Source organism: Curcuma longa, unplaced genomic scaffold (assembly GCF_044706935.1).
Source record: "Curcuma longa cultivar G26 ecotype Majalengka, Jawa Barat unplaced genomic scaffold, ITB_CL_G26_1.1 contig_19354, whole genome shotgun sequence".
Classification (NCBI taxonomy): Eukaryota; Viridiplantae; Streptophyta; class Magnoliopsida; order Zingiberales; family Zingiberaceae; genus Curcuma; species Curcuma longa.
In genome coordinates, this window is record NW_027431074.1 from 1 (window position 1) to 12,505 (window position 12,505).

General features: G+C 36.5%; 1 protein-coding gene across 1 annotated transcript; it reads right to left on the bottom strand.

Moving 5' to 3' along the window:
• Positions 1-115: 115 nt before the first annotated feature.
• LOC141817117 (uncharacterized) lies at positions 116-4,114 on the bottom strand. The gene is made up of 10 exons (XM_074704795.1): positions 4,009-4,114; positions 3,369-3,501; positions 3,161-3,232; positions 3,015-3,086; positions 2,869-2,940; positions 2,709-2,780; positions 2,109-2,180; positions 1,963-2,028; positions 1,817-1,882; positions 116-449 (listed from the first exon to the last, which is right to left on the bottom strand). Exons 1-10 carry the CDS (start codon positions 4,112-4,114, stop codon positions 116-118), a joined length of 1,065 nt encoding a protein of 354 aa, XP_074560896.1.
• Between the last annotated feature and the right edge of the window lie 8,391 nt (positions 4,115-12,505).

Here is a 12,505-nt window from a genome sequence, read left to right on the forward strand (position 1 = left end):
CGAACGAGCGGTTTGGGTAACCGCCAGCGGTTTGGGTAACCGCTCACCCACGCCTCGCACGACCACCACGCTTCCACCACACTGCGCTCCCACGAAGGATCGCAGCCTCTCCTATTTAAGGGAGAGGGATGTTCTGCTGCAAAGGGTGGGAGTGACGAGCAGTGAAGGTGCGATCGGTGAATGCGTCCAAGTGCTGTGCTGGAAAGAAGATAAAGAGGGAGAACAGCCGCCGGCTGAGGATTTGGTTTGTGGATCGAAGAAGGGTTTTCCGTTCGTGATTACTCTTCCGACAGAAGCTATCGCTGCTGGTGGAGCCGCTGCTGCCGGAGCCGGAGTAGAGGCACGCTACAACAGGTAAATCTACATCCTGGGTCCCTAAGTCTGTATCCATGTCTAAGTTTTCTGTGTTAGGGCTTGGATAGCCAAGAATTTCTAGTTTCCCGATGGCCCTAATTGGATACAAGAGCCCTTTATAGAGCATTGACAACTGTCAACTAATGTTGACAAAGGCGAAGAGGTGTGAGGGAGGTCACACGCTTCCAAGCGCATACGGTGGATGGGTAGTCCGAGACAATGGGAGAGACAATTGGGGTGGATAGGAAAAAAGCATAATCTTTGGTTAGGAGTGAAGCCCTATCAGGGGCAATAAGAAAATTAAGGCCTAAAATGAGATGGATATTTTTATGTGGAAATGGTCTAATCCAAAGTTGCGACAGAGAAAGGGGGAACTGAACGTATCACAGTTGGTATAAAAACGAAGATGAATATTTTTGACAAACTTGTGATAGGCAAGTTTCTGACCATCAAATTGGGTACTGACCAAAGATTGGTTGGTTGTTTTGATGAGTTCAAGTGGTAGAATAGAAAGGAGAATGGCTTCATCTGTGGTGGAATTAGTTGCGCCACTATCCAAGAAGGCATGCAAGGTAAACTCATGTCCATGAATATTGAGGAGACACCAAACTCGGATATCCATTGTTCGTCTAGTATTAGAGATACTAGGAGTTTTGATGAATACTAGATCAGTATCCTCATGCTCCAAAATAAGAGATACTTTTCCTATGAGAGTCACAGAGTTGGATTAAAGGTTGGTTAGATCCGCCTCAAGTAGATTGATTCGAGTTTCAAGAACTGAAACTCATGTTTCCAATAGTGCATTTCTTGTACTCCCTTGAATAGCATGGGTAGTAGGAATTATGATATTAAAAAGTTGTTGAAGACATAGATTACAAATTTGTTTCTTGCATTGTTGACAAGTACCTTGTTTCTCTATAGCATAGAAACCACAGGTAAAACAAGGCACATTGTCTGTACCTATTTTCAGGTCTCATTCATAAGGACACTCTCTTTGATTCATGTCTAATCCATGTTGGCATCCCTAGTCGTTAATAGTCTATAGATAGTATAACAGAAGTTAAGTATGTTATCACCTTGAGAGGCTATTCTAGCAACTTCTTCAGGGAATTTTAATTTAAAGGTTCCCAAGCCGCTCTAGTCACATCTCCTAAGTAATTTTCGCCTACTCTAAGCATGGCCTCACCGATCTCAATGTCAAGTTCATACTTGGCCTAATAGTCTCTTTTGACTGAGACTATCCATTGTTCTACTTCCACCGCCATCGCCCCCTGGCACCGTCCCTGCTACTAACCATGAAAAATGATGACGATAAGTTTATCAAGAGGATCCTAAGGTAGTGCCATATGTCAAAGATCAATTATGTAAAGATAGATATGTTTGTAGTCTAAAATACATAATTTACAAATTCTTATTAAATATGCAAAGACCCTTATGATGGTAAAGATCCATAAATACTCACTGAAGATTTTTTATCCCTTTTAATTGGTTAGGAATCCATCCAGTGAAGCGGTTATTCTCAACATTCCTGAAATGAAATATATGTACGCCTTAATATAAAAAATGCATACTTCTTCCTCCTACATACCAACAAACTTACGAACTTACAGATTCTGAAGTGGAAGATTGGCAAGGAAATCTATGTGACCAGTGAACTGGTTGTTTTGCAAATATCTAAAACATTCAGAACAACATGTTTCTAAGCCAAAATATACTGGAAAATAATATTAATATATGCACAATGTTTCTCTTACAGGTTCATCAAACTCGTTAAGCTAGTAGAACTCTGCGGAAGATCACCAGAAAATGAATTGAAAGACAAGTCCCTGCAGTACAATTTCCACTGTTAGGAAAGTTGAGAAATCACATTTGCAGATAAGAATATAATTCGTTCTTCAAATTCTATCACAAAATGTTGCATGCTATTGATGTGCAAAGGTCAACAAAAACTTAGTGATGTAGAGAGAGAGAACAAACTTGTAAAAGAGATTAAACTTTGTTAATAACTGAGATGATTGAAATGAGCGGTTAGGCCAACCCTAATCCTAAAATCCTAAAAACAAAGGTCTAACATTTATCAGGTTGAAAACATAATAATAAAGAGCACTTACAATATTCTTTAAAAAAAAACTGGAAAAAACTTCTTAAACTAAAATTTCTAAGCTTTGAATAATTTCATTACTGAGCAACCACCTCTTAAAATCAGTTCAACAACTAAGCAACTAATGTGGAAAGCAATAGTAGCAAGTATTATATATAAGGAACCAAAATCATAATCTAGCCAACAGCTATAGTGAAAATCAAATGAATTTGAACTATTCTCAACAAGTATAACAGTTTAAAATTACACTTACATTGTTGCTAGATTAGAGAGGCTTTGAAACATTTCACCCAGATTATCTTGAAGATGATTGTGAGACAGATTTCTACATCAATGTATGTATATTTAATGCTACAAATATTAGGTAAGATAGAAAATAAAATGGAGATTGTGTGATTCAAAAGGCCACTCACAGATATTCTAATGAGGTCATCTGTGAGATTATATAAGGTACTGTTTGACCAAATTGGTTATTGCTGAGATCTCTGCAGATGGAATTATCATAAGAGAGACACCAATGAGTGTATCATAGTATGCCATCAAGGTTAGACTAGCTTACAGTCTGTGGAGATTTGTAGGAAGAGTATAAGGTATCTGTTGTCCATTTCCAAGATTATTCTTGCTCAAGTCACTGCATCAATACAAGGAAATCAGAACTCCAAAATAATTTTCATGTATGAACACATGAGCAAGGATTTTTCTTACAGCTCAGTTAGGGAAGACAGTTGGTTCATGTTGTAGCCAAGTGTCCCAGTAAGGCCCAACCCTGACAATGTGCTAAATGGAAAAAGAGACACACATCAAATATGGCAGCTGAAAAAAAGAAATCCTAGCATCAAGTTCATCAGAAATGTCAAAGTGAAAAAACAAAAGAGACAGGAATAAGCATCCAGTTCAGGACAGTTTGTCTCACATTTTAGTAACTGATGAACCAGAGCATGAAATTCCTTTCCACCGTTCTCCACATGGATCACCGCCACTTTGTTTCCAGCCTGTCAGCTGGGAGTTGGTGTTCAAGCTGCCGAACAGGACGTTGAGGACCGAAGCTGCATAGTAAGTGTTATAATAAGAAGATTTTCAAGATTGACTGTTGGATAAAGCTACAAAATTTCATCACTACTCTGAATCGGAGCTAGAGAAATACATGTCTAGACTTAGCAATCCTTCCTTACGAGAAACAAAGTCTTACATAAATTCCTGGAAATAGATTAGTTGCTTCAGTTCTTCTAGATCCTTTATCGGCAAAAGAAAACATATACTTTTAACCCCGAACACCCACTTTTCCGTAGATTCAATCCTCTCCTATCGACGCACATCCTTTTTTTTTTAAAACAAAAATTTCACCTTTTCAGTCAATTCCCCATAAAAACATCAACCGGCGATTATTCTGGCAATTTTCAACCAAAGACGGAACAAGAAACAGATCGAGAGGATAAATTCCCAACTTAAACAGACAAATACAAGAACAAGCATCCAAGAAGTAAATTTTAACCCACGGACACCAGCAATGATAGACTTTCCCACTTCCCCCTCGCATCCACCCATCAACTCACCGTCATTTGGGTCGGTGTCGGCGAAGACGAGGCTCGGATGCCTCGCACAGACGCATGCAAGAAGAACCCAAATCGCCACAATTCCTCTACCTCTCATCCTCGCCATTGTCCCCCGGATCAGAAGGAACAAAAAAAAAAAAGGAGGAAAAAGCTTGTCTACTTCCAGCTCACACTGCGCGTATAAAAAGGCCTCCTTTTTGAACCGATCACGGAATAGCCGTATAGGAAGAAGAAAGCTAACTGGCACCGACTGATAAAGAAATCTGAACCGAGAAAATATATGACATCTCGCATGCATTAAAACAATAAAAATAAGGAGTTGCTGTCACCTCATCAAAACTAATCAATTTCCCATTTGTTTACTCGACCTGAATAGTGAACTCCTGTTTTTTTATTAAGATAATCATGAACCGATTATTTTTTAAAGTGAACAGTCTTTTTTTTTTTATTCATCTATCGAATACATCTAAAAATGCTCATGTTAAAAATCATCAATCATCAATTTTCACAATCGATTCATTATTATACGAGTCTACTCCATCCGAATATTAAAATCATAGAACACGAATACTGTTGCTCCGTTAGATAGAGGTATCTAGTTCCATCCGAATAATCTTAATTGTACAAGTCATGTTTTATCTAAGTATTAGAGTCGTGAGCCACAAACACTATTGCTCTCGGTCAAATAAGAGTCATCCGATCTCATTAAATAATCATATTTTGTATTAATTTTTATAATTTTTTTCACTAAGTAGAATATGTACATGCTCCAATTGAGAATCAAATTATGATAATATGATAATCCATCAAATGTCTTACTATCGCAACGTGTCTAGGGCTTTAATAATAACTTAGAGAGATGACCAAATGTAACTTTTCTAATGTTAAGTGAAGTAACTTGACTGATTAAAGTATTTTTAAATTTTAAAAAATATTTTGTAAATATCATTTGAAGGTCTTCTTTATAAAAATTCTTAATTAATGTATCATGTTATGAACTTTCAAAATTTATTTCAAATATTTCTAAAATATTATTTGATGATAAAACAATTGCTAATAGTTCACAAATCGTTGAAAATGAAGATATGCGCTATTTGTTTTTAATAATTATTTTAAAATAAATTAAGGGTCATAGGTGAATTTTAAACTCATGACCTATTGATTAGTAATCAATAACTTAAGCATCAAACCAATTAACCACTACAAAAAAAAACAGTCAATTTGCGACGAATTTTTGGGACAAAATATATTCGTCGCCAATTTGCAACGAATTTTGGGACGAACCATTTTCGTCGCAAATCACTTATAAAACCCTAGATCCGACTCTTTTCCTTTACGCGCTCGCGTTTCCTCTCCTCTCCGCCGACTTCGCTGATTTCGCCTCTCCGCCGACTTCGCCGATTTCACCGGATCTCGACGGAAAACCAACGATTTGGCCTGTGGATCTCGCCGGAAACATCGGGTAAGCATCGTCCTCCCTTCTTCCTCGTTTATTTCGTTGTGGGTTCGGTTTCGGGGCGCCGGAGTGCACCTAGCCGGGCACGGGCCGTCGCCGGTGCGCTGGCCGGCTGTTGGCCGTCGCTGTCGGTCCCTGCTTGGCCCTGGCCGGGCGCGAGACGCCGCCGGTGCGCTGGCGGCCGCTGGCGGCCCCTGCTTGGCCGTGGCCGGGCGCGAGCCGCCGCCGATCGACACGGGGAGGTGGCGGCCGGCTCCAGGTGGTGCTGGCCGGGCGCGGGGAGCCGCCGGTCGGCGCGAAGACGTGCTGGCCGGCAACAGGAGGCGCCGGCCGGCGCAGGGAGGTGGTGGCCGGCGCAGGGAGGTGGTGGTCGGCACGGGGAGTCGCTGGACGGCCGCGGGGAGTCGCTGGCGTGCGCATGGAGGTGCTGGCCGGGCGCTGGTCGGCGCTGGTCAGCGCGGGTAGGCGCTAGTCGGCGCGGGGAGGTGCTGGCCGACATGGGGAGGTGCTGTCCGGGCGCGGGGAGGTGCTGGCCGGCACGGGGAGGTGCTGTCCGGGCGCGGGGAGGTGCTGTCCGGGCGCGGGGAGGCACCGGTCGGCGCGGGGAGGTGCTGGCGGGGCCTAGCCGGTGCTTGCATTGGTGTAGGATACATGATGTTAATTTAGTTTAGTGTGTTGTATAAATATTACATAATTTTTAAGATACATGATGTGAATTTAGTGTTGATTAATTTTTGAATATTGTTTTTGCAGGTTTACACATTTTGTGAATTCCAGCATACTCCTGCTTTAAGGGCACGCGGTCCTACGTATACTTCTGCTTTCACCTAGTTGTTGTAAGTATAATTTTGTTATTGTTAATTGATATATAAACATGATTACTACATTTTCTATTTAACTATAGCGATAGGAGTTACATGATATGATTTTTATCTCTCTAAATCCACAATTCTCAAATCATAAATCGTAAATCGTAAACTTTAAAATGTTAAACCCTTAAATTTGTTTAACTTTAAACCTGAAAACCTAAACCATAAACCTAAATACTAAATCGTAATCTTAAACCCTAAATCCAAAAACTAAATTCCCACTAAACCCTAAATCTTAAACCCTATAAAACCTAAACCCTAAACCCTAAACCATAAACCACTAAATCCTAAACTAAACCCTAAACTCTAAATTTGTAAATTTAATTGTGCAGGTTCTACTTAGAGGTGTCCATGATTATCACCTTTTCTATTTAAATATAGTGATCAGAATTACAAGGCATTTTTTATTTTGGAATAAAAAATGTCATGTAACTTCCGATCACTGTAGTTAAATAGATCAAGTAATGGCCTACCAGATAAATCATAAATCCTAAACTCTAAACTCTAAACTCTAAACACTAAACCACTAAACCCTAACTCTTAAACCCTATAAATCCTAAACCCTAAACCCTAAAACTCTAAACCATAAACCCTAAACCATAAAACCCTAAAACCCTAAACCATAAACCTTAAACCATAAAACCCTAAACCCTAAAATCCTAAACCTTAAACTCTAAACCCTAAACCCTAAACTCTAAATTTATAAATTTGATTGTGCAGGTCCTACTTAGAGGTGTCCATGATTACCACCTTTTCTATTTAAATATAGTGATCGGAATTACAAGGCATTTTTTATTTTGGAATAAAAAATGTCATGTAACTTCCGATCACTGTAGTTAAATAGATCAAGTAATGGCCTGCCAGATAAATCCTAAATCCTAAACTATAAACTCTAAACCCTAAACACTAAACCACTAAACCCTAACTCTTAAACCCTATAAAACCTAAACCCTAAAACCCTAAACCCTAAAACTCTAAACCATAAACCACAGCGATCTTCAGCTGGTAGCTCTGAGGGATCTGAGCCCTCAGTTGGCAATGAATTGAGTCTGTGGTTGGAGGCGAGTGGGGGATGCAAAGGTGGTGGAAGGATTTTGGGTATGGGTTCTTTGAGCAGAACCCATAGAGTTGCTGCTGGTACCTCTTCTACCACCTCCCCTGTTGTCACATCACAGATTCATAGTTTGACTGAGGAGGTAACCCATTTGAAAGGGTTATTAGAACAAAGAGATGAAGAAATGATAAGACGAGATCAGGAAATGAAAAAAAAAAGAGAAAATGAAATTAAAAAATTACAAAGACAACAATCTCGTATCTTGCAACATTTTCAGTTGCAATCTCTTCTTGATGATGACGACGACGACGACCACGATGACGCCAGCGACGATGGTGGTGATACTTCATGAGTTCTTTGTGTATGAATTTTTTATAAATATTATTTTAGTTATTTGGTAGTTGATTAGACCTGTAAGTTAATAATTTTTATATTGTTACTAATACTATTTAATTTTTTTAACAGGTGGTTTTTTTAAACAAATAAAAAAAGGTAATTCTTTACATATTTAATTTATAGGTTTTAGTTTTTATTGCATCTGAATGATATTAATTTATCTCTGTTTTTATTTTTGTATGCAGGCGAATAAAAGATAGTGACGAAGAATCCAACAGAGTTTCTGGGGGACCACGATGATCTTCTTCCTATCTTTTATTCATATCTCATCTGATTTGTTTAGACTTTGTATGGATTTGTTAATTTTGATGATACTTTGACTTTGTATGGATTTGTTTAGACTTTGTATGGATATTGTTTGACTTGTATGTATTGTTATGGAGTTTGTATATCATGTTTGGATTGTTTATGATGTTTGGATTGTATGGATGGTTATGGATTTGATATATATACTTGTTTGAATGTTATGTGGATTGTTTGGTTTGTTATAGATTTGATATGGTTGATTGTTACAGGTTAAATGTATTTGTAAATCGATCCGATTGGATCGATATTATATGTATTACAGGAATATTAAAAAAATAAATTGTTGCCAGTAATTTTTTTTTAATTTTGCAACGAATTTTGCGACGAAAACCAAATTCGTCGCCAATTGGCGACGAATTTTGCGACGATCCAGTGATCGTTGCAATTATATCGTAACTTACTGTATATCTAATTTTTGCGACGAAAAATATATTCGTCGCAAAATTCGTCGCCAATTGGCAACGAATACTGTTTTCGTCGCCAATTGGCGACGAATGTTGAATTCGTCGCCAATTGGCGACGAATCGTGTTTTTCGTCGCCAATTGGCGACGAAACGGATTCGTCGCCAATTGGCGACGAATTTGTTTTCGTCGCTAATTGGCGACGAATTCTGCGACGAATTCAGTTTTTCGTCGCAAATATTTGCGACAAACACAAATTTTTCGTCGCAGAAATTTTGCGACGATTTTATAGCAACGAAAATAGTTCATCGCAAATTTCGTTGGAAATTTTTTTGCAACGAATTTTTTAACAAAATTCGTCGCAAATTTCATCGCAGAATGCTTTAATTTTTGTTTGTAGTGAACTAGTTGGATGATTAGGATAAAAAATATATAAAATATAATTTTGAGTATCCAAAGTAAATTTTTATTTAAATCCACGCATTCACAATTATAGATCGATATTTAACCTTCAATTTTCAATCACATACGTGTGGGATTGACTGATTTTTACTTATAAACTTAATTCACTAAACTTCATAACCAATAACTATTTTTGATATTTAAATTTTTAGCTTTATTATTTTGCTCAAAATACAGTTCACTGTATTATACAATTAAATTATTAATTTCATAGTTACTTTCTCTTTCTTAAATTATATAAATTAATTTTTTAATTTATCACAATTAAAAATTTTAATTGATTAATAATTCATTAATTATTTGATTAATCAAGTAAGTAAATTAATTATTAGCCTTTCTCAAATTAGATGAAATGTTAATTTGTTTGATTTAATCATGACTGACTATTACGAAAACCAACTTAAATTGAATTCCATTTTACATTGGATTGATTGATACCAGTGTTCACATATCGAATTGATCATGTGATAAGATCTCCCTTTTATTAGGAGTGCTAATTTCTTTATTTATTACTTCTCCTTGTTTATAAAATATATAGCATACTCAAAACAAATATACATACAATCCTTTAGAGAGACTAAACACTCCCAAAACATAGTTAAGTTGATTATGACGGAGCAGAGTTATTGAAGTGGGCAAGAGTTCGAATCTCGACGAAGTCAAGGCAATGTCCTCCTTCGTCGTGGCCAACTGTAGCTTCTCGATTTACCTCTTCATAGATGGTCGTGGAGTCAACCGTGTTTGGTAATGCCCTCCTCCGTCGTGGTCAACTGTAACTTTTCGATTTACCTCCTCATAGATGGTCATGGAACCGATCGTGTGAGGCCGCTGGGGTCGCGGATTCCACCTTTAGAGAGACTAAACAATAAGCATGAAACTACATTGCTTCACTTATGAAGTAAGTAATAATCTTGAGTCTAAAGACCAATTACATCCGATCGACTACACGAGACCCCATTATATTAGGTAAAATACGAAATGAGTTCTCATGGTAAATCATGTCTAATGAATTGCTTTTAGCATACTCATCCACATGTAGATTTAAACATATCACTATGTTAATTGATAAGTGTTTGATTATTGCTTAGTTCTATCCCATAGCAAAAACATATTCTATAGGGATAACTTTCAACAACAATGCATCATAATTTAGGATTTTAATGAATGAATTATATAGCAATTTACTTTTTATAATTCAATTATTTTTAGAACACTATGAATAAAAATCTCCTATTTGTGCTAGAGCAAATCATTCTTGTATCTCATATCAAATGATTGGACATGACCATCATATTTCTCGTAGAATAGTACTTTTGTCGATGCATTATCAATGATACCACTACTTTATAGTCTCTTCATTGTGATTTCTTCACATTTGACAAACTTTCTGGGTGGAATTGTCATATTAGATGCACTAATAAGGTTATAGTTCCTTAGGCTATGAAGTGGCTTTATTATATTATTGTACCGTAATTGGTTCAACAATGCTCATAATTATTTCAAGTTTTCCAATGAACTTGCAAATACAAATGTCTTTCTTTACAATCATGGTGGTTATGATGCACTTGGCTTCCAATGCTAAATTGACCATACTATCTAACTCTTTTAACTTATTGTGCCCTTAGTTAAATTATAAAACTATCCCAACTATGATTTAATCATAAGTTACCATGGTCAAATAAAAAACTCACATTTATAATTCCTTTTACAATGAGTTTTCTAATACCTTCATATTGTTGGGATATAATCAAAATCTCACATTGAAAATACATGAAAAAGATCATAAGTTTATATAATGAAAAATATCTCTATTGATATTGATATGAGATCTTTTGGATAAAATTTAAAAATAAAACTATATGAACTTAGGCCCAAAGTGGGCAATGTCGTATCATTGTGGAGATATATTGATTACATTGGTCTTAACAATTGGTATCAAGGGAATCTCAAGAAAAAATAAAGGAGGTAGGGGAGGCCCGGACCATGGGGAATAATGGTAGGAAAAGATCATGAGTTTGTAAAATGGAAGATATCTCCATTGGAGGCTTTTTAAGTATAACTCAAAAATAAAACCATGAGAGATTAGGTCTAAAGTGGACAATATCATACCTGAAGATATTTTGATTCTATCGATTCTAACACATACAACAAGAATAAATCTTTAATACTTCTCAAGTACTTAAGAATGTTTTGATAGTAACCTAGTGAACTTTATCAATATTTACTTAGTATTGGCTACTTTTGCCACATTAAGAAGCTTCATATATATCATGACACATTATTGATTTTATTGTCAAAGCATACAAGATTCAATTCATTTTTCTCTCTAGGTTTGTCTTCAAACACATTCCCTTAAAGAGTGTAATGTCATGTTTTATTAGAAATAATCTTCTTCTTGATTCTTCCATGTTGAGCCTCTCTAGTACTTTGTTAATGTATAAACTCTGAAATAATCCAACCAACCTCCTAAATCTATCCTTACCTTCTTGTGCACACAAAGTTCACCTTTAGCATGTAGAAAGCTAAACTTTTTTTAATCATTTCTTCAAAATGGAGGTTATGGTTAAAAGATACTTTCTTTGTTTAAGTTGCTATTAGGTAAATTGATCTTGATGACTATACATGTCATATCCCATAATCATGATATGTAGCTATGACAAGCAAGATACAAATGGAGTACTTTATTGAGGCTACTAGTGAAATATCTCATCCAAGTTAACACTTTACCTTTGATAGCATCCTTCACTATAAGTTTAGCCTTTTACATTTCTACATTGTCATTCATGTCGATCTTCTTGAAGACTCATTTACACCCAATGAGTTTTTACCCCTCTAGGTAGACCCATCAAAGTCCACACTTTGTTGACGCAGACAAAGGCTATCCCAAACTTTTATGGTTCTAAGTTTATTATTTCTTAGAAATCAATGTCTAATATCATTTTCTCATAAGATCTTGGTGTATCGTCCTCTAAGAAGAGCATAGAGCCTTGAGTTACATATTTGTCTAGCTCTCTATGAACCTCCCAAACCTACATGGTCCTCGTGTCTCAAATAGTAGTGCACCACAACAACTTTTGACAATTTCTTAGCGAAGTCTAGCTAAGAAACTTTTCATTTTCTTAAGATGATCTATAATTACTCACGCTATATTTTTGTTGTATAGTAATAATACATGATCTAACTAACACTTGTAGACATGAGAAATATGTCTAGACAAGTACAAAGTGAGATTATTAGAGAATAACTTCAAGGATATGATACACCATGAAGATTTATTTGACATGCTACCTAGCTAGTATCTATGGGTCTCATATAGGATAGGTGGAATTAGACTTAAATTTATTATTGTCATTTCATTAGAAGATCCATTAATTCTTTGACATTTATAAATTAAATTAAACCCTTGAAAGGGTTGCATATACACTTGTGGTTAGGAATGTTGCTAGCATTACTAATACAAGTGTAATATAATGCTTAGTAGTCTTGATGAAGAGGAAATAATACATCACATGCATGATTGATGATCAATTGGATAAATCTATGCATAGTAAA

What these genes read in the sequence shown, in the direction of transcription:
- LOC141817117 (XM_074704795.1), bottom strand. Translation starts at nt 4,114, where the DNA reads ATGGCGAGGATGAGAGGTAGAGGAATTGTGGCGATTTGGGTTCTTCTT. An exon ending in CGACACCGACCCAAATGACG is followed by an intron (nt 3,502 to 4,008) that starts GTGAGTTGATGG and finishes CTTACTATGCAG; the next exon opens with CTTCGGTCCTCAACGTCCTG. An exon ending in CCTACAAATCTCCACAGACT is followed by an intron (nt 2,941 to 3,014) that starts GTAAGCTAGTCT and finishes TTCCATCTGCAG; the next exon opens with AGATCTCAGCAATAACCAAT.